Source organism: Eumetopias jubatus, unplaced genomic scaffold (genome assembly GCF_037043125.1).
Source record: "Eumetopias jubatus isolate StellerSeaLion01/CBP00866 unplaced genomic scaffold, mEumJub1_p1.0 scaffold_14, whole genome shotgun sequence".
Lineage (NCBI taxonomy): Eukaryota > Metazoa > Chordata > Mammalia > Carnivora > Otariidae > Eumetopias > Eumetopias jubatus.
In genome coordinates, this window is record NW_028274820.1 from 63,157,731 (window position 1) to 63,179,743 (window position 22,013).

Sequence of the window (22,013 nt, forward strand, 5' to 3'; positions counted from 1 at the left end):
CTTTGACCCTCCTCACCCAGGAAGGTGGTGTTTTCCCCCACCGTTTAATTATGTTTTTGCTGGAATCCGTTGAGCTGTCTCAGCACTACCCTCACCAAATTCATTTTTCATGGCCTGGGCCTAAGGGGTTCCTCGTGCCAGGCCTGGAAATGAACACTCTGCCCAAAATAAATAGCCTCCTTGCTGTATTTTCATTACCGCTCACCCTCCGGGCAGGATGTCTGGCCACCCCCCGCGAGCCGGCGAGGCCCCCGCCCTGGCTTCTGATTGGGGTTCCAGGGTGGGCTTCAGTCTCTCCAGGGCCCGAGCAGTGCTGGAGAATGGCCCCTTCTTCCCGAGCCATACCAGACATTTTTTCCGGACCCTCACGGCGGTTTCCGGCCCAACTGCCTGTCTGGGGAGCTCTCCTTACAATGCAGGCACCTTGCCCCGTGGCCTCCTATGTCTTGGCAGCTTGAGTTTGATGAGATAATTTTAATAAGTGCTTTTTGTAAAACAAAATGGAATATTGGTGCCATTCAGTTGTGTTCAGCAGGGGCCAGCAGCCCCAGGCAGCGTCCTTTCTCCCCGTTCTGCCATCACACTAAGCAGCCCGCATGGAGGGGCTCGCTCACGGCTCCTGGGAGGCTGTCCTTGAGGGAGTCCCGAGGACCGTGGACGATGCTGGCCCATGTAGTACCAGTAGTCCTCCGTGTTTACACAGACGCAGGACGTGCAGCGGGCTCCCGTGTCCCCTGCTTCGTGGGGGTGGAGGGGAACAGACCGAGAAAGTGTCATGGCTCCCCCAAGACAACGTGCAAGTCCATGGCAGCGGTTGGGTGGCCTTTCAGAAGGGGGAAACGGAGAACTCTGTCACTCCCCGAGGCAACACGCAAGTCGGCAAGAGAGCTGTGGCAAGGGTACTGGTCCTCCCAGGCCCATGTCCCCCTTGCGCAAGGATATCAGTAGGACTCTTTGCAGTGACCAGAGCACTTCCGTAGACTTGGTCTCATAGACTGTGCACCAGAACCCAAGGAAAGATGCAAGGATGGGATTATCATCCTTGTTTTGCAAATGCGGAAACAGGGCAACAGAAGCGAATGACTGGCCTGAGATCAGAGAATTATGATGAGGTTGATTTAAGATAGTTGATTCATTTATTCCACTTCTAATCCCCCCCAAAAGATTCTGTTATTGATAAATTTATAAAAATAGGAAGTTAATTGTATAAAAATGATGTCCTCAGGGCTCTTCTGTGCTCCAACCATAGTAAACCTGCCCTCTCTTGCCTCTGGGCCTTTGCACGTACTTTTCGTCTTGCCTGGAACAGTGTTTCCTTCTCTTCTGATTCTTTCTTGTCCTTTGGATTTAGATATCACTTCCTCCAAAAAGCCTTCCTTTACATTCCTTCCTTCCCTAAACCCTGAGTCTCCTCAAAGGCCCTCTCTGTGTGTTTCCAGAACACCTTGCCTTTCCTGTCAGAGCAGAGCCCCTCCCCCACTCTTCTCTAGGTGCTTCTTGTTCTTTCTTCCCTGAGTTCAACGTCCCATGAAGGCAGATCCATGTCCACCTTGTTCACAAGCATAGCCTCAGCAGGGAGCATCCTCTTGGCACGAAAGTTCACACAGAAAATTTTTTTTAATGACTAATTGAATTACCGTATGAAACTAGAGACTATGTTTTGAAGGAAAGAAAAGATAATTTTATCAGAAGCTTGAGCCGAAATAATTACCACAGTTGAGGACCATATTTGGCTCGGAGCTTCCTGGCAACCCAGGCAAAATGGAAATATGATAAATTATATCATTCTTACGGTTTCAGGAAAACAAGCTTCTTTAGGTCTGGTTTCAAGTCCACAAAGAAACTGACCACACGTAAGGAACGCTGACTCTAGTCTGGCAGCATCTGCCATCACAGCTCACAGATGGGGACAGGTGTCATCCCCAAAGTGGGATAAGTAAGGCCTTCACAAGGAACCGCAGCTGGGGGCTGGTGTCTGTCTAGGGAGCCCGAGTGACCCAGCCCGTCCCGGGAGGCCGCGCAGAGCCGCATAATACTCACAGGCCGTGTTCTACAGGCTTTACAGGGGTGATCTCACTGACTCTTCACAGTAGCCTGATGAGGGTAGGTCCTACTATCATCAGCCTCGTTTTACAGATGAGAAGACGGGGACAGCAAAGTTAGGGAAGGTCGCTGTGCTCACCTAGCTTAGGAGTGGAACAGCCAGGATTGAAACTCAGGCAGCCGGGCTCCGGGCGGTGGGCTCTAACCCAGAGTTGGGACTAGGGGGAGATGAATAAGGTGCCCACCTTGGGGGCAGAATTCAAGGAGGTACCAAAATCCTCAGTAATCAGGAAAAAAAAAATTTTTAAATATCAAAATTAATCCAAAAAAATCCACGATGAACAAAATATCAACAATTTTTGAAAGACGGGATCTGTCCTTGCACTTTGACGGTTCACCTCACTCTCCCCGCCGACCCTGACTCTGTCCCCTACCTGCTCTCTGCTGCTCTTAAGACAGTGCAGGTCTTTGGAGTAAGGGATTTGGAGTCCAATGGAGCCTGCTGGCATCCCAGCAGGCTGCTTACCAGCGGTGTGACCTTGGGCCAGGTGCTCGGTGTCTGGGCCCGTTTCCTTCTGTGGCAGAGGGCAGTATTAACAGCACTGTCACACAGGCCAGTGGCAGTTTTCAGTGTGATGATGCACATAAGACACCTGCACGGTGAGGGAGGCTGCCCCACTGCTGTATGGCAAGCTTCCAGGACTCGGATGTCATGGGTGTGCTCCTTGGTGGGCAGTGTGTCCGCTCCCGTTGTCACCCAGGCTCGTGTGCTTCCCATCACTTAGGGGCCCTGCCGTGGAGCCCCCTGGCAACCTCTGGGACCAGGCTGGCGGCAGCTGGCTCAGGGTCAGGCTGCTCCCTGGGTGTGGCCCCTCCCCCCCCCCCACTCCCCAAGGAAGTGAGAGGAAAGGGAGTGCAGACCTGGTGGGTGCTCATTGCTTTCTCTTCTTCCCAGTTCGAAGCAGGTCCCTACGGATGCATCCTGCTCACGCTGTCTGCCATCCTGTCCAGGTCCACGGAGCTGTGAGTCTCTTCCTCCCTCAACTCCTGGGCTGGGCTTGTCTGTCTGGTTCACTGCTGCCCCGACCCGAGCCCAGGGCCACACTTGCTGCATAGTGAGCGTGTAGTGAGCGTGGTTGAGAGGGTGAAGGAAGTAGTGGAGTGGGGAATGGTCAGTGGTGGGGGGAGAACAGTTATGTGTGTGTTCAGAGCTACCTTGTCAATCTCCCCATGTGCGCTGGGGCTGACTGGAGAGACACCCTCGCCCACAGAGCTTACGGTCCCCCTGGGGCCCTGGCGGAATGGCGGTGTGCACATACTTAAGCACACGTGTGGACGCCCCTGGGACATGTGTGGGGATGGGCGGTTGAGGCAGAGGCCTGGGAGGTGACTGAGGGCCCCCATGAGCTCAGGAAGGGGGGGTTCACTGTAGGCCAGGGCAGTTGGAAAGCTGCAAGGTTTGTGCCCAGGGCCAGCCCCGAGGACACTGGTGGGTGGGTGCCCAGGGGCCTTGGAAGCAAGAGGACTTCAATTCCATGCAGCCTTATCAAATGCAGCCTCCCAAGCTGCCTGAGAGCTGGACTTTCTCCATCACGCTCATCCTCCATGAGCTTTCTAGGCCTCTTATCCATATTTGTCACCTGGGCATTATGTCACCAGGGAGGGTAGCAGATTAACAGCACATTAACAGTTTCGTAAAGTACAATTGATAACTGCTTCCTTTTCCAAGTAGAGAGCAGACTCCAGAGGGCATGGGGGACCCGGGGAATTAATTTTCACTTTGGGGGATGCTTGCTGGCGGGGGATGATTTGGGAACAACCCCAAGCAGGTGGGCCCTGAGGAGTGGGGAGGCAGAAAGAATAGCTATGTGGTGCCCAGGCTGGGGAGGCCCTGGCAGAAGGAGACGCTTGCTCCCCGTGGCTGGGCCTGGCCAGGGCCTGTCCCATTCCCTGCAGGCTTTGGCTTGGGTGGGAGGAGGGTGCGGGGGCTCTGTGGCCTCGTGCCGCCAGTCTGCTTGCTGCTCACTGCTGCTGACCTTATTAAATGTGGTGCATGCACAGATCTTCTAATGGCATTTTTCTTCTAATCCTGCCATAATGATATGATTCATTCCTGGCTGGGGCTCACGTGCATGGAGACCATAAGCCGCACCGCCTTCTCCCCAGGCCTGAGTTTGCTAATCCCTGGCTGCCCGGGTTGGGGGTCTCTGGGTGTGTGGGTGAGACCCCGGAGCTCACGGAGGGGAAGCTAGGCTGTCAGAAGGGCCAGGCTTGGTGACTTCTGGCTGTGTGATCTCTTGGGCCTCAGTTTCCCCATCTGTACAGGGGACCACTGGCTCTGGAGGTCTAGGACTCTGATCAGAGTGTCTCTGCTCTGGTGGTCACCGGGGCAGCTCCTGCAGGACTTGCTCACCAGCCTGGGAGCTGTTTACATGTGCACCCCTGTAGGGAGCAGCTCTGGTGGCCCTCTCCATCTGCAGGGGCCTTCAGAGCCCCATATCCAGGCTACTCTTCTTATTGTCCCGAGCTGGAGGACTTGGGCTGCTTCTGCCCCTTCCCTGCCCCATCCGACCAAGCCAGGCAGGGGTCAGTCCCTGCCCAGGCTGTGGCACCTGCGGGGCCTCTGGGGGTGGGGGGAAGGCTGCCCTGCTGGGCCTGCACAGCCTCATGCCAATAGGCCACAGTCCTCCCCTCACTACACACACGCAGGCATGCAGACACACATACACACAGATTCACGGACACAGACAGACACACAGAGACACAGGTACTGCATACACAGGTATGCAGATATACATCCCCTCCCCACACAGAGACACAGAGATGCACACATACACAGATGCGCAGACACGCGCATGCACACGGAGACAGACACAGATACACATACAGACAGACACACACGCAGACAGGCACACGGACCCACAAGATCTGGCTAGAGTCACCTCCTCCCCCTTGTTCTCAGGACAGAGGAGTGGAAGGGTATAAAGATGATGTCCCTCCCACTCAGGGCTCCTGAGGACGTTCCTGGGTCCTGGAGGCTGATGGTGTTGGAGCCCCCAGGGGCAGCTTTGGCCGGCCTGTTGCCTGCCTTCCAGGAGGACCAGCATGGAGCCCTGCTCTAGCACTGGACCGGGCAGAGCACTGGTTGGGCTTGTCTTACTCCTGGGCCTCCCCTTTCCTTCTAAGAAGGAGACGTAGAGGACGCTCTTAGCAGCAGTAGGAACGAGAGTAAGCAACACCTAGTACTGTGTACCCGATCCTAGGCTGCAACATTTTATACTGGGCACTTGCTTCATCCCCACACAACCCTCTTAGGTGGCACTGTGATTCCTATCAGGCTCGCCGTCTTTCGGATGAGGAAACAGGCCTGGCCCTGGGCTCACACAGCTCAGCCCGGACAGCAGGGCCCCAGACCGGGCTCTTCGGGTTTGCCGCTTGGTTTCAGGCTTGAGTCTCTCTTCTTTTGAGCCTGAGTTTCTCACTCTGGGAAAGGGGGATGATAATTCCTGCTTTACAAGATCGCATGAAGATTTATAGGTCGAGTGCTTGGCCCGACTCCTGGTGGGTAGCAAGCCTTAGGTGACGGCCACTGCTGGTCCGATCCTGCCACAGCTGTGCTCAGAGGCGTCTTGTGTCCCATCCTGTCGTGTCATGCCCTCAGTCTCAGCTTGGTGCCTGGTGGTGGAGACGTGACCGTGGGCATGTTCTGCAAGTGGAGATGGGTCCACAGGTGGCGGTGCTCACCCCGGCAGGCACGTCCTTCGTGGCCCGGGGCGCTCCCTGGGTGCTCTATGCTGTTGCTCGGGGGGCAAAAGAAGGGGAGGTGGGAGAACCAGTCCCTGCCCTGGGAGTACGCCACCCAAAGCTGTGCCTGAGAAAGACCCTCACCTCTGTCTTACTTGTTCAAGTTCAAAACCACTTCTAGACAGACTGAGGGCTTCGGGTGGAGAATGGGGCAGGCTTTGGGCACAGGGCTGCTGGTGGCATGGAGTGGAGCCGGTCAGTCCTGCCTGTGGTCTGGGGGGACTCCCTGAAAGGGGTGGCGGCGTGAGGGGAGAGACAGACCAATGGTGAGCAGGAGAGTGGCCTGTCGAAATGGTGCCTGGATCCTGTGAGAGATTCACGCTGACATTATTTACAATAACACATTAGCCTTCCTGGCATTTACAGGGCTCCTCTGAAGGAGCTGTTCTCTGGCCTTAGAACAGGAGCTCCCAGAACGGTCCACGCCTCCTCCGTGCCCTTAGCACACTCCAGAGGTGCTTCCCAGAGCCTCTGGTCTCCATTCTCAGGACAGATGCCAGACCTGGCTGCAGGTTTGCCACGATTCCCTTGGCAGTGACAATAGTCCTGGGATGGTGAAAGCCCACTTCACCCTGGCTTGCCGCAGGGGCCGGCTGCTTGCAAAGGGCACATGGGGGCAGATGCCATCCAGCACAGGCTCCATTTGTCAGGCTAAGCTGATAGGCTTGTCCAGGGCATCCCAGTGGGTGACAGTTCACACGAAAGCATCCCACTCATTGGCTGAGATGTAGTTTCAGGACGCCTGGGTCCCCATCTCTGCTCTGCTGCCAACATGCTTATGGCTGACCCAGCCTACACCTTCGGTCCTTTACCTCTAACAGGAGGGAGGCAAACCAGTGCTTCTTAAACTCTTCTGTAGCGAGCCTGAAATCTGACCTTTTTCCAAACAAACTATAAAAAGCAGATGCAGCAGGACTAGAGTCGGGGGAGGGGGGAGGCAGAGACCCCTGCATGCCCCTCCCTATCTCCCAGCTTGGCCCCAGGAGACTCCTGTTTGGAGAAGCCCCAGCTCTGCATACACAGCTTACCAGCCGTAGGACCAGACGATCCCCGAGGGCCTTCCTGCTCTGGAGTTCAGATTCAGCCTCCCCAAACCCTTTGATGCTGTTTCAGGGTGATCTGTTACTACTTTGGGCAGTTGAAAACATGTCCTGGTGGCCCGGAGAGAGCCGTTTCTCAGATCATGTGCTGTGCAGTGGCCAGGGAGAAGCTGAGTAGGGGGCTGGGAGCCCCCGGCTCTTTACGAGTATAGCATGTCCGTATGCACTTGTGTTGGTATGTGCATGGATGAGGGATCCGTGAGGTGGCAGGGCTGGGTGTGAGATGATGTGGCTGTTGGTGGTGATGTTGGAGATTATGTGAAGGTGACTTGTTTGTGTGCGTGTATGTGTGTCTGAGGGCATGGCCATCCCTCCCTCCGAGTGAGGGCTCTCAGATGCCTGCCCGAGGCCCAGGGGCAGGCCTTGTGCCCAAGTCAGTGCCTCTTGTCCATCGGCTGTTCCCAGCTCTGGGGGGAGCCAGGGTGAGGGAGCCAAGGGCAGATGCGAATGCAGCCCAGCACAGCCTGGCCACTTCACTCTCAGAGGCCGGAAGAACAGTAGCAAAGCTGGCCTTTGAGTTTTGTTTATCGGGGCTGACTGCAAAGCCTTGTGAAGGTTTTATTTTTTTCCACTTGATTTCCAGCCATCTATTTTCCTTCTTAAGATTTTGAGTTGCTTACAGTAAATCTCATACAGGCTTTCATGCTTACCTAGCCCCACCGCTTTCCAAACCACATGGCCTAGAACTTTCCCCAGCATGCTCTCACAAGTCCCAAAGATGCTTGGGGCCCTGGGGTCGAGGGCCAGCTCAGAGCCAGACCTGTGCAGTGCAGCACAAGGGTGCCCTGGCCCCCAGGGAGCCAGCAGTGATCCAGGGCCTGGCACAAGGGAGGGCTCCAGAGATGCCCACTGGGTGGCTGAGGCCTGGCTGGTGAGGGGAACAGCCTGTGAAGAGACACTTTTCATGCCTCACACCCATGGCACTCATTGCATTGACAACGTGGGCCAGCCAAAAGCAATCCTTAAAGTCCAAAATAGGCAGTAGTTTGCCATCTGCTGAAGTAATTTTTGAACAGCACAAGCCGGGCCCTGAGCATGAGGGGCAGCACCCACACCACGGTGGCTTTGTTGTTCTAACTTTCTCCAGGAGAGGAAAAACAACAGCATGGGTTATTTCTTTGTGGAAATAGCCCTGAAAGAAAGCCAACCGTGAGTGTTGGTGATACAAAGTCAAGTGACAGAAACTTGATTCTTAGCCAGCGTAAGCCGAAAACAGCACTATTAATTGATTCATCTCAAAAGCCCAGGGCTTTAGGAGTGGCTGGATCCAGGAACCAGACAGCGTCTTTGGAACATGGTGTCCCTCCTTCTGTCCCGTCACACTTCTTTCCTCTGTCTCAGCTGTGTTCTCGGGAGGGCCCTGCTGCATGGTGGGCTCCGGTGAGCCCGTGGAGAGGAAGCCCCCCTTTTTATTTTTTAGGATTTATTTATTTCAGAAAGAGACAGAGGCACAAGTGGGGGGAGGAGCAAAGGGAGAGGGAGAGGGAGATGCTCCCCGCTGAGCAAGGAGCCCGACATGGGGCTCCATCCCAGGACCCTGGGATCATGACGTGAGCCAGAGGCAGACACTTAACCCACTGCGCCCCCCAGGGGCCCTGAGGAAGCCCTTTCTCCAGTGCCCCTCAGCCTGCTGGCAGCCATGACCCCATTCCTGACACCTCATGGCAGGCCTGGGCTGCACCCATCATGGGGCGTGTGAACACAGAGGGCCCAGAAGGCGGGCAGAACCCACAGAGGGGGTACCACACTGACTGGGAAAGGGGTGGGCTGTCTAGTCAGCAACTAGGAGCTTGGGGTTTATCAAGGAACAGGAGAGCAGATGTGAGTTTGGGCGTGGGTCAGATCTGGAACTTAATTGAGGCCCCCACAGGTTCCCCTCAGAAACAAAGAAAAGCAACGATGAAGCTTCCAGATCCAGCAGAGCTCACTGAGGCAGAAACCACCTCAGTAGTGGGCTGGGCCAGTGGCTTGTGGCATAAGGATTTGAGCAGGGGGCTGTTCTTTTTGAGAATCCCAGGTTCTTGGTGGTCCCAGATGTGCTGTTGGGATGGGAGGGGGTAGATGGGATGCCCCTCAGCTTTCTCCCACATCCTCTTGCTGCACCTGCCTGGACTCCTCCAGCCCAGAGTAATGCGACACACACAGAACCACCCAGGCCAGGCCTGGGGCCATCATCCCATTTTACAGATGTGGGGACCAAGGCTCTAAGAAATTAGGGCAGTTTGCTGGCAAGTTGATGCCATCCCTGTGTGTCCTGGCCTCCAGTCTAAGACCCTGTGGCCTCCTCCCCTTCCTGGGCTGAGGGAGGAGTGACAGGCACTGCCCTGTTGTGTCTGCCAACGTAGGAGGAGAAGTGGGAAACAAGACCCGTAAGTAGGCCCATGCCAAACCAGGTGCTTGTCTGCCAGCTTCCTTTTCCATTTCATGTCAGCTGGCATCGCTTGGGGCAAAGCGAGCCCAGCCCCAGGCTGCTGAGGTGGCAAGTCAGGGCTGGTGAGTGTCAGAGGGGTGTGGCTGAGGGCAGTAGGTCTACCCGTGAACATGGACCCTCCCGTGGCAGAGGGGGGCAACTCAGCCCAGCTCACACTGGGGTTAGTGGTAGAGCTAGGAGTCTCCTGACTCTCGGTGCATCTGGCATCCCCACCCCACTTACCCAAGGGCTAGACCTCCATGTTCCTCGAAGGGCTTGGGCGTCCAGATAAAGAGGATGGGCCTTGGGAAGAGGGAGAGGCAATTAACTTTTTGGAAGAATCTTCTGTTCCAGGCCAACCTTGTTTGCTTGGGTGGGAAGCTTCCTTCTGCCTGCCTCCACACCCCTCCTGGGATTCAGCTTCTGGAGGCTGTTCCATCCCGACCTTCCTTGTAGCTTCTCCTGGGATGGGTGTGGGCCAGGCTCACATAATTTAGGGCCCATGTGCTGTGCATCTGCAGAGCTAGAGCCCGATTCTGGGTGCCAGGGGGCCAGATGGACACGATGTGCCCCTGGCCGTCAAAGTCCTTGCTGCCTGGAGGGACAAGGCAGGCACAGGAAAAGCATGGGCAGTTGCTCTGAGGAAGGGGCCAGCTGAGGAGAAATGGGGCACATCTGTCCCGGGGTGAGGGAGGTGTCTTCACGGAAGAGGCGGCATTTAGCAGGGCTCTGAGGGATATGTGGGAAGGGTTTTGGCAGGCCACAGGAACAAAGCAAGCAAAAGCCAGCGGGGTGGGGGTTTGCAGGGAACAATTGCACAAGGTCTGGTTGGGAAGGAAAGTGCCGGCACGTGGGGAGAGGTCTAGCGGGTGGTGAGGCAGAAGGCAGCTTGGGAAGGGCTTGGGCACCTCTGTGTTCCCTTCCTTCCTCCAGGCCAGCTCCTTTCTCTCCATCCATGCACCTTGCCCTCCCTCCTGGGGTCCTCCCCAGCTCGCCCCTTCTTGTCCCGGCCCCTGCCTGGAGAGTCACAGGCGGCCCCTCCAACCTGTGGAGCTCTGTGCTGTTTGTGAGGCCCTGTAAAGGCCGGGGTCCTTATGGCAACAGCTCTTTGAGGTGCACATTGTTATCCCCATCAAGGGATGACACCTGGAAGGCTCAGAGATGGAAAGCAATTTGCGGAAGGTCACACAGGGCAGGTGGCAGCCGGGGCCTGCCATGCAGGTGCCCTGACTCATCGCCCACTCCCTGCAGGCCTTCTTGGGAAAACAGTCCATATCCGCTCTACCGAAGTCCGTTTTAGATATTCATAGTTACATTTCGACTGCTCGCAGGCCTCCATTTATTCTGGGTTCTTGGCCACGACACGAGCCGTTGAGGTTGCGGGAATCGTGACCTCTTGGTCATTGTGTTTTTAGTTGTTATTATTGTTGTTATCGTAGGAAAAAGGAAGTGACATTTACCAAATGCCAGATGCTTAATATAGTTCACCTTGCTCTCCCAGCAGTCTATAGTAGAGGGAGGCACCGTCCCACCCCTACTGCAGAGGGGAGGCAGCCTCAGCGAGGGGAGCAGCCAGTAAGTGGCAGTGACTGGATTCAAATCCAGGGGCCCCTACCTTCGGAGCCCAGGTTCTCCTTGTTGTTCCACAGCTGCCCTTCTCGCTATTGCTTGGTCCTCAAAAGTCAATAGAATTCCCAAGGGAGGGGGCAGCAGGGAGGCCCGGCCGGAGCTGGGTGTGGTGGGCTCCTGGGGCCTGGTGCCTTGGGATCCGGTGGAGGGGAGGTGGCTGGCCGGATCCTCCTGGGTTAATTACCAACTATTTTAGGCATGATGGTTTAAACATCAGAGTCCCGACCCAGGCACACTTGTTCACATCCCAGAAGGCCCCCAGAGACCCCTGGCTTCAGTCCTCTGGTTTTCTGAGTGAAGACACAGGCTGAGAGAGAGGCAGGGACTTGCCTGAGGTTACTCAGCCAGTCTGAGGCTGAGCTAGCCACTGACCCCACCTCGCGGATGTTGATTTTAGGTGAGTGGCTTTGACGGTGGACTGGAACCGTGTCTCGGGGCCACTTAGACCTACTTTCTCCTTATCCAGAAACTTCCATACCAGATGCTCCGATTCACATGTCCGGATGCACGTTGGGGAGGCTTTGGGGCTAAGGGACAAGCTGTGCCCCAGCCCGGGAGGGTGGGACCCGGAGTGGCGCCTCGAGGCTCCAGGGCCTGTGTGGGGCTGGCCGGCCAGGCTGAGCATCACGTGTTTCAGGCCGCGGTGGACACTGTGTGATGTTGGCGCCGGGGACACAGTCCTGGCCTGCTGACCGTATGATCACAAGACCACGCGTCCCTTCTCCTTTCTGGGCCTCAGTAGAACCCTGGTGAAATGGAGATGGCGGTTCTTGCTCCTCTGGTCCCACGAGGCTTTAGAGAGGATGGTGGATTTGAAAGTGAGCTTCGGGGTTCTGCAGAATCAGGGCTCAAGCCCTGTAAGCTGCTCAGTGGCAGAACGTCTGCCCCTTGGAGACGCATGACAAGGAGCGACTGGAGGGAGGCCGCGGCACTCTATCCCAGCTTCGGGTGCTCAGTCTGGCCTGGCACCTGTCCCTAGCCCCGGGCCACTTGTGTTCTTTTGCTAGGCATCCGTTTTCCCACCCGAAAACTGCTGAGCCCTTAGGTCTCTGCCATCCCCCGCGTCCTCTTCGTTCCGTTTCTTGGTATAGTGCGGGGTCTCTGGGAACTCTCGATGGGGGTACAGCTGGGAGAAGCAGGCCTTGCTGGCATCCTGGGCAGAGCTGTCTGTCCTTCTTCCTCTGGATACTTCTGCAGCGAGCTGTCACTCTGACCGTGGGTCCAGGTTCTGGCCCTTGGTTTCCAGAATGCTGAGGAGGTCGGTGGCAGGGCAGCCAGGGCCAAGCCACTCCTCATAAGTTTCCTTGCCCTGGGCAAGTCCATGCAGGCTCCTCCCACCCTGTGCTTCCTGGAATCCCAAATCCAGGCAAGCTCCTGCTTCCCGAAGGGGGTCCCCAGTGCACAATAGCCTCAGGGCGCAGGTTTTATCAGGACGAGGTTCCTCCTGGCTTCTGTCACCCAGCCTTGTCGTTGGCCCCAGGCTGTGCAGAATTTTTTTAGGGCCCAGCATTGTCTAGTCCCCACGTGGACTGGGGAAGGGACAGCCTGCCCGTTGGACTGAATGGTGTTGGTCCCAGGGAAGGGCTCCTCGCAGCTTGTGGCTCAGAAGCCCAGCAAGTGCGGGAACCTCAGAGCCCAGGCAACCCCTCCTCCGATTCAGCCCCTGCTCCCAGGACGCTGCATGACCTTGGAGACCTGGGGGTTCCCCAGAGGGGTTACAGGGGCCGGAAGAGGGAGAAAGATGGGACACCTATGGCCAGAGCAGTTCTACTTTTATGTCTTATCTATTTGGCTTCTGCCTAGAAGATGACATTTGGAGAAAGAGCTCTGAGTCTAAACAGACGTTGGAGGCCGCTTGGTGTGTGTTTGCTAGGGTTGCTGTCACAAAGCACCACAGCCTGGGTGGCTTAACCAGCAGAAACTCCCAGTTCTGGGGGCTGGAAGTCCAAGATCAAGGTGTCAGCAGGGTTGGTTTCCCTCCTGGGCCTGTGGGTGGCTGCCTGCTTCTGTGTCCTCGCATGGTCTTTCCTCTGCGAGCTTGCATCCCCAGCACCCTCTTCCTGCAGGGAACCGGTCACATTGGACGAGGGCCCACCGAATGGGGTCGGGGAACTTAAATCATTCCTTGAAATGCCCTGTCTCCGGACACAGCCACGTTCTGAGGTACTGGGGTCAGGGCTTCAACATATGAATTTGGGGGGACACAGGTCAGCCCATAACACCATGCATCTTGTGCAAGGCCCTCATGTCACAAAAGGGGAGACTGAGGCCCGGAGAGGAGAGGTTAACTGCCACATGGCAGGCTGGGGCTGGAACTCCGACCTGGTGACAGCCCTGCCCTTTGAATTGCCCTCTCTCTGGGCAGGGCAGAGGCCGTTTTTCCTTTGCTCAAGGACTCCTCACACTCCGCTCTCCAGGGAATTCCCCTAAAGGGAGGTCTGGGCATCTAGATTTGCCAAAGTTGTAAATCTCTTAAGCCGTATAAGCTGCTCCCTGGCGTCTCGCGAATGCCCTAATGTGAAACGCAGACGTTCCTCCCTTTCAAGCTCCACGCTCACTCCTGAATTTCCCATCGTGTTTGCACCTAAGGATGCAATTACCATTTCCTCCCATTGTCCTTTCTGCTTGTCCCTCCACTCTCAGCTGACGCAGGCTCTCAAACCCACTGGGTGAGCACGAGGCTGTGAGATTATGAAGATCGGACCGCTTCTGAAAGCTTTGGGCTGGCTCGGGACCAGCGATGCTTATCATTCCACCCAGGGCTCCTTTGAGGTTATTTTCTTCTCTTCAGAAGATGCCCGTTTATGCGGCAGAGAGCATTTCCATCAATTCTTTTGCCTGAGCTAGCGCCAGTCGAGCGCTGCCTTCGGCCATTTGGCACCCCAGCCGGCTCCTTCCCAGGCGTGCTGGGCTGTCTCTGGTGGGTGAGCCTCCCAGGCCCTTCCCAGGACCCCCAGGCCTCCGTGCTTCTCTGCCGGGCCCCTGCAGTGCCAACCCGGCCCATCTTCCCGCATGGACCACAGACCGTCCCCCTTTGGCCATGGTTATTAAAAGCCACAAGAAAGCATTTCTCCGGCAAAGGTCATGGAGCTTGAGTTTCTAAACTCGTTTGGGAAGGATACGGGGACCAGGGTGTTTTAGGTTTGTGGACTTCTGGCAGATCTTAGATTTAAAGCCTAAAATTGAGACCAGGTTTCTCTTCTCGTCCACTGAAAGGGAAAACAAACCTTGTGATTGCTGAGCCCTTTCTTCTGGGATGTCTGTCTGTGGCCTCTTTGGGGTAGGGCCAGAGGAGGCAGGCCGGGCCACGTGCCCCAGGGCATGTGCCCCAGCCTCCCATCACCCCCAGAGATGCCCTTCGGAGTCTTTTCATGTCTATAAAATATAGTAATCCTTACCTCGCCGGGGATGGGGCTGCATTGCAAGGATGCCGGCTCCTTTCCTGTTCACTCGTGCACCGTTCGCATCCACAAGAACACTTGGTCTTCTGAAGCATTTGTGCGGGGGAAGGGAAAAGGAATTGTGTCCTGGTGGTGGGCTTTCTTAGATGGTCGAAGAGTGTTGAGATTCATGGAGGGCTGGGGTTGCCTCCTGGTGCTGTCCTCCCCTATAACAGAGCCACACTGACAGTGACTCCTGGTCCCCAGCTCTGTACAGCCCTAAGAAATCGGTTTCTTTTGGTTTGAGGGATGTGTTTCAGCCAAGGGGCTTTTCACCTCATGCCTTTTGGAGGACCCCCTTCTGAGGGTAGAGCCATTGTGACCTGGGGTCGGGAGAGCATAGGCCTCCAAGACGGGCCATGGGGTCCTCCCCCGGCTCCGTAGCCCATAAGCCCCATGCCCTGGGTAAGTCAGGCTGCTCTGAGCCGTGGTTTTCTCTTGGCATTTGGGGAACCATGCATGTACAGGTACACGGTCTGTGCCCACTGAACAGACTCACGGGCTGAGGCCTGGAGACGGAAGGGGATGTCCCCATGCCTGTGTTGGTAAGCGGCAGTCGGAGTGAGGATTTGGGGAGCTGGATTGCAAATGCAGGGGCCGCTCTGCTGTGTCACGCTTCCGCCACCCTTCTGCGTGTTGGTAGTGGCCCAGGTGCAGCCAGAGGGGAGGCCACTGCCCAGAGCAGAGTGAGTGTTAGCTGCGGAGCCCTGGGTTGCCCCCACATCCAGAATTCTGGGCCTCAGCCTGGAGCCCGAGAGGAGCCCCTGATCACCCCGTGAGGTTTGCCCGGGAGGCCTGAGTCAGGCAGAGGCATGCTAATACTACTCCTTTTGTGTCTTCTAGTGTCCGCCAGGACTTCGATGTCCCCACCAGCCACCTGATTGGAGCACATGGATACTGCACCCAGGTCAGGGGGTGCTGTGGGGTGCTGTGGGGTGCTGGGCAGCAGGGTGCTTTTTTTCCTTCCTCCCCCCTTCTTTCCTTGCCCCTGCCTGCCCTCTCCCAGGAGCTTTCATGTGCCAACCTCTGTCATGGAGACCTAGAAAGGCCACTCAGTTCAGTTTCCACTTCTGGAGAGCTTGCCATGCCCAATCTGTGTGCTTGGCACTGCAGGGGGTACCAAGGACAGAGCCAGGGGCCACATAGCCCAGAGCCCCAGGCCGAGCCCCGGGGACAGACTGGGGGCTCTGGGCCAGCTGGGGTGGTGAGGGCCACGGCACAGGCACCATCTTGGCGGTTGACCCTCCCCAAGCTGGGCTGATCTTCCCCTCCCCAAGCCTCAGTTCCCTCGTTTGTAGAAGGAGGAGTTTGGACTAGACCAGTGCTTCTTAAACTTTGATGTGCCCGTGAATCCCCCGGGAGTCCTGTTGAAGAGCAGGCTCAGATCCAGTGGGTCTGGCCTGGAGCCTGAAGTTCTGAATTGCTCACAGGCTTCCCAGAGAAGGTGATGCTGCTGGTCCACGGACCACACTTTGAGTAGCAAGGGGCTACATGACCACTAGGCTTTGCCACTGCGTGATTTTGAGTCTTGGGGCAGGGAGCAGCCTATTTCCCCTTTCTCCCCCATTTCAAGAGGGCTTCCTGCGCTGAGGAGGGTTTGAGACAGATGGGGAGCAGGGGCCTTTTTCTCCCCCTTGAAAACCAGATGGGAAAACTCGAACCCCTCTGAAAAAGGCCGCGCCTTTTTTAGCAGCCGCTGCTCCTGAGGTGCAGTATCTCAGAGCAGACATTTCCTCCAAATTCTTTCTCATTTCCTCTGCAAGGACACAATGGGGCCACTTTTCTATCTCCCTCCAATGGGGCTCCCTCTGTGGCCATCAGAGGGAGCCTCTTTTACTGTGACCAGGGCAGGGGTCTTGGTGTTGATAGAGGGATTTATTCACCGGGGCCTGGCTTTTATAATTCAGGGGAAAACACTTCTATGAACTCTCCCCTCCAAAGTTTAAGCTGGGAAAGGCCTCTCCTGGCCATTCCCACGTACCGTGGGGCCATTGCTGCTTGCTGGCCTGCCACACGTGCCAGCTCCGACGGGATGGGTCAGGCAGAGGGTACTGCCTGCCCAAGTGCTAAGGCTGGGCTCCCTTGGAGCCTTCCTCGGTGGCATTGCAGGCACTTAGTGGCCGGGGTTCCCCTGGGATCTTGGGTGGCCAGGTGGCACCATGCGGGGAACAGGGGAGAGGAGAGGGAAGGACACCAGGCAGGATGCTGGAAAATGTGGGTGGAAATCCAGCTCTGTCATGAACTAGCTGTGGGGCTTGGGGAAATCCTCTCCAGTCTGGGAGCCCTAGGGTCCCCATTCCTCACCCCTAGATGCCCTGCTGAAGGAAGGGCACTCCCTTCCTGCCACCTCAGTGTAGGAGGCACTGGCTGAAGGAGACGGCCAGAGGAACAGGGCTCCACATGTCACTGACCTCCGGGTTCTGGGGTCAGCAGGCTTGTCGACCTGTTGGCTGTATGGCACAAGTCACATGGCCCCTGGATGCATGATGCCGCTTGGCTGAGGAGGGCAGGGACACATCTAGACCCCAGACTGGGGCTTCCTTGCCTTGGCCTGTCTGCCTCTGCAGGCCTCCACTCTCCCCCCCTGCTCCAAGACCCCACCATCCGCTCGTGAAATCCAAATAAGATCTAGAGTTGCTTTCTTGGTGTTCACACCATTGTCCGCTTCCTGGCGTTGATAATGGGCGCTGGTTGTGTTAAGATGTTATCGTTGGGGGAAGCTGGGTGAAGGGTGCACAGGAACTCTCTGTACTATTTTTACAAATTCTTCTGAGTCTAAAATTATTTCAAAATGAAAAAGCTTATGAAAAAAATGCCATCCTTCAAGACCCACCCAAGTGTGGCTTCTCCACAAAGTGGCTCTGACTCAGCCATGTGGTCCCGTGCCTTTCCGCCTGGCCCCGGAGGGCTCCGTGCGCACATGTTTATAGTCCCAGTCACATCCTACATTGTGCTTCAGCCGCGCAGGGATGCACCTGATACCCCCCCTAGGCCCGGACGCCTGAGGTCAGGAGCCATCTTTCCCCCACTCCCCTGCCACCACCCAGGGCTCAGCACGGGGGCCCGTGGAATCAAGGTCACAATGAGTTCCTAGAGTCGCTGGGGTAGGAGCCGCTGATGGCTTCCCCTGAGGGCTGGTGGGAACTCCAAGTCCCAGCCCCCTGTGATTTGGGGCTCTCGCCCTCCTTGCTTTCCTTCCTTTTCCGCCCCTTTTTTTCCTTGTTCCCAATCTCCCCTGGACAAGCCTTTCCCCTTTCTTTCATCTACAGGAACTTGTCAATCTGCTCCTGACCGGGAAAGCCGTGTCCAATGTTTTCAACGACGTGGTAGAGCTGGATTCTGGGAATGGGAACATCACGCTGCTCAAAGGCATTGCTGCGCGCAGCGATGTAGGGTTCTTATCTCTCTTTGAGCACTACAATGTGTGCCAGGTACTGGGGGCGCAGGGCTCCGGAGAAAGAGGGGCCCAGCTTCCTGGGACCAGAGAGAGGGAAGGCGGGGAAAGGGAAGGTCAACTCCAGTTCCCAGAGCTGGTCCTGGTTTGGTCCAGTCTCAAGCACAGAGCGTTTGGGAAGAAGTATAGCTTCACTGCCATCGAGTGCTGTGTGGAATTCACTCCCAAAGCCAGCCGCTACCATGTTCTGGGAAAGGTTGTTTCACAGGGACTCCTAGGGGTCTATAGTGTGACTGTGGGTCAGAGCAGATGCAGTTGGTGTGTGTGTGTGTGTTGGGATGGGGTCTTCTCCAGGGATAGGGAGAACCGCGTCAGTTTCCTAGGTCTGCCACAGTGAAACACCACAAACTGGGTGCTTAAAACAATAGAAGTTTGTCCTAGAGCAGAAGGTCTCATAGCACAAGTCCAAAATCAAGAGGCCAGCAGGCTGTGTCCCTGCTGACACCCATCGGGAGAATCCACCCTCATCTCTTCTAGCTGTTTGGTGTTTTCTGGCCATCTTTGGCATTCTTTGGCTTGTGGATTCATCGCTCCGATCTCTGCCTCTGTCGTCACGTGGCCCTCTTTCCGCTGTGTGTCTCCTCCTTTTCTTATAAGGACGTCGGTCATGTTGGGCTAAGGGCCCACTCTACTCCACTAACCTCATCTTAACTAGTTACATCTACAACAACCCTAATTCCAAATAAGGTCACATTCTGGGGGTTAGGATCTCCACGTATCTTTTCTGGGGGGCACAGTTCAACCCTCACAGGCTACTCGGTCTGTTTGCCAGTGCACTGCTCCCTTTCCTTCCTCTCTCCCTGCAGCCATGGTCTTGGAAAGGGCTGGGCCCCCGGCGAAGCTGGGCAGGGTGAGGTGACTGCATGTCTCTGCACAGTGGACAGTTGGCACTGGGCCCCGTGTTCCTACCTTAGCCTGCTGTTCGACCTTCTCTCAGCCTCGGTTTTTGCGTCTTCAGAGAAGACATTGCTCTCTGGCTGGTTTCATGGTGCTCTTTCAGCATGATCACGAGTTCAGGCTGTTGTCCCTTTGCTAATGGGCCATGTGGTGCGGCTGCATCCCCAGGTCCTGCCCCCATGGACAGGAACCCGACCCGTGGGCTCCGCAGACTTGGGGAGAAAAGAATGATTGCGGCTCCCTCTCTGATTTGCCGGTGTCAGGAGGGAGCCTAGGAATGTGGTCACGTGGGCCAGGAGAAGCACCAGGGCCCCTGAGCATCCGACCCTGGGTGGGCTCTGGAAGCATTCAGCCCGAAATTCCATGGGCTGAGAGAGGGTAACCTTGGCCAGGCTCATGGAATCCCTAGGCTTACCATGAGCCCTGGTTTCATTCTTGTATTGAGGGTGTTGGTCTAAAAGTAAACTATTTTCCTTTGGTCTGTGGAGGGTAGTTGATGGGAACATCAGTTGGGGGTCATCCTTCCCTTGGAATAAAATGCTGATTGAAGAAATTCAGGCCCTACAAGGATCCAAATTCTTGAATCCACACAGACGCGTGCCCCCCCCCCCCCACACTCTGCTGTTATATGCTTGGCTGAAGACTAAGGCTTGTATGTCTCTGCAGCAAGAGGGTGTTTGCTCCTCTGCCTTGGGGCTGCAAGCTCTCTAAGGAAGGACCCTCAGGCCCTCTCTCCTCCCTAGAGCTAACTGAGGACTGGGCCTCTGAAGGAGAAGGCAGATGTCTGGCGGTATCGACAAAGCCTGTCCTCTCCCTTACCACCACCTGCTATTCCCTCTGTCACTGAATTCCTCTGGTCCTACATGGTTGGCCGTGTTGGGGGTGGAAAGAATCCGGGGAGGCTTAGCATCCACGCTTAAAGCTGGTCCCCCTCCACTGGACAGCACCAGTGTGGCCATGGGGAAGATCTGACATTTAGGACAGCTTGGAGCATGGTGTCCATGGTGGGGCTGTTCTTACAAGGCTTAGGTTTTCTCTTGCAGAGGGCAGAAGCGAGCCTGCCTGTCATTCAGCCTGTCCGGGGCTTCTCATGGCAGCCTCTGGCTGGGAGCCTGGTTCTAGGGCCCTCACTGAGTATGTGGGGGCTGGGGGTAAGGGAGGTCCTGCCTATCAGTGAGCTCATTAGATGACCCACACTCCGGGTCTGCCTGGGGGAAGCAGAGGAAGCTCTGGACCAAGAAATACACCCCCTGCTGAGCTAGCCAGCCTCCTGCCCCAGCCTGGCTGTGTGTTCTGGACCTCCATTCGCTCCCCATGACCCCCCTGGGCTGGTCTTGCCCATCGGACTTGCACCTCATTCTCACCACCCAGAGCTCACAGCTGAGGGCTGCAGTTGGAAGGTCAGCCCCTCCTGGCTCCTGGTGATTGTGGTGGGGGGACCGGCAGTCCAGGGAAGGGACAGCATGGGACCAGGAGTTTAACTTCAGTGCTTCTCCCATGCCCTGCAGGGTACATTCCTTGCTGCCTTCATGAAGGGACCTGAGCAAAGACTAAGCTTGGCAGGAAGGGCTCTGCCAGCGACAGCCCCAGCTTGGCAAATAGCCCCACCCATCCCCTTTTTCAAACCCAGGAGCATGTCTGATCCATCAGGAGGTCATGTGGCTCCTACCCTAAATTGTTTCTCTGGTCTGTCCATTTCTACCATGGTCCAAGCCACCAGCATTGCCAGTCTGGACACCTGTCCCCACGCCCTCCCAGTCCTTCAGTGAAGCCACTGTGATCTTTAAAAGGGTAGATTGCATCACATCATTCTTTTGCTTCACACCTGTCAGTGGTTTTCCCATCCCCTGAGACTGTTAGGGGCTGAATTATGTCCCCTCACAGATTCACACGTTCAAGTCCTAACTCCCAGTATCTCAGAATGTGACTATTTGGAAACAGGGCCTTTAAGAAGTGATTATGTCAAAATGAGGTCATTAGGGTGGCCCTTAATCCAACTGACTAGTGTCCTTATAAGAGGAGGGGACTCGGACCTGGACACACACGGAGGGAAGACCACGTGAAGACACAGGGAGGAGATGGCCATCAGCAAGCCAAGGAGAGAGGCCTCAGGAGAGACCAGTCCTGCCCACACCTTGGTCTTGTACGTCCAGCCTCCAGGACTGTGAGGAAACAAATTTCTGTTGTTTGAGCCACCTGGTCTGTGGAACTTTGTTCTGGCGGCCCCAGCTAACTAATGCAGAGACCGAAAGCCCGAACTTAGCACGGCCTACAAGGCCCGCTGAGACATGTCCCTGCTGTTTCCTCCCTTCACGTTTTGACTTAAATGTCCCTTCCTCAGGGAGGCCTCTCCTGACCTAATCAGCCCATCTAAATAGGTAGGGGTCTGCCTCTGCATCACAGAATCTTACTACTTTCTTTCATAGGCCACCTCTTGGTTCCAAGTGTCACATTTCATTGCTTTTGAGATGCAAACTTTGTGTGCATTTGAACATTTCTGAGATTTTGAGCCACAGTTGCAGTCACTGGCAGGTCAGACTAACTGCCAGCTTTCTTTCGTCGTGAAACAAACAATTAGGGTGACTCTGATGGCATCTTAGATTCGGGGCAGGGCAGTGCAAATGTGTCTGTATGATTATTTGATTACTCTCTGTCTTCCCCATTCATCCTGTGAGCCCCCCGAGGACAAGACTGGTCTTGTTTCCTTCCTTGCTGTGCCCACATTGTCGAGCGTAGTGCCTGGGACTGAAACATAAGTTATGCTGAATGACAGTTACCCTTAGAGACGACAGATGGCGACCCTGCCAGCAATCAAATGTTGGTTCTTTCAAAATTAGGGCTTCTTAGCTGGCAGTCCACGGCTCGGTGTGGGGGTACTCACTCACTTCACCCCTGCAAAAGATTTAAGAATCCCCCTTTAAAAGTGATTCCTAATGATGCCATCTGTTCCCTGGCCAGGAGAAAGCCTCAGACTGTGCTGAAGGAAATGTGCCCCCCACACTCCCTCCTCGCCCCCGGGCCTTTGCTCAGCTACCTTCGAACCCAGACGAAGTGAATTTCATCTTTGGAAAATGTCACCCACTTGGAGGGGGCTCCTGAATGAGAAAACTCATTTATAAAGTCTCTGGGCAGCTTTTTTTGCCCATAATCTTTTGACCGTTGAATAAATGGCAAGCTGCCCTTTTGTCCCCTCTGCTGGAAAATTCAGGGTGGCTGATTATGTAGACGCCTGCCCC

At 55.8% G+C, this 22,013-nt stretch overlaps 1 protein-coding gene across 1 annotated transcript in view; it reads left to right on the forward strand.

The window, feature by feature from the left end:
• The window catches only part of MINDY4 (MINDY lysine 48 deubiquitinase 4), a 103,048-nt gene that overhangs the window by 68,839 nt on the left and 12,196 nt on the right, over positions 1 to 22,013 (forward strand). The window contains exons 13-15 of the mRNA XM_028119252.2: positions 2,999 to 3,066; positions 15,270 to 15,333; positions 17,696 to 17,857. Of these exons, the coding sequence (XP_027975053.1) occupies positions 2,999 to 3,066; positions 15,270 to 15,333; positions 17,696 to 17,857 (294 nt within the window). The remainder of the gene's footprint in view (positions 1 to 2,998; positions 3,067 to 15,269; positions 15,334 to 17,695; positions 17,858 to 22,013) is intronic.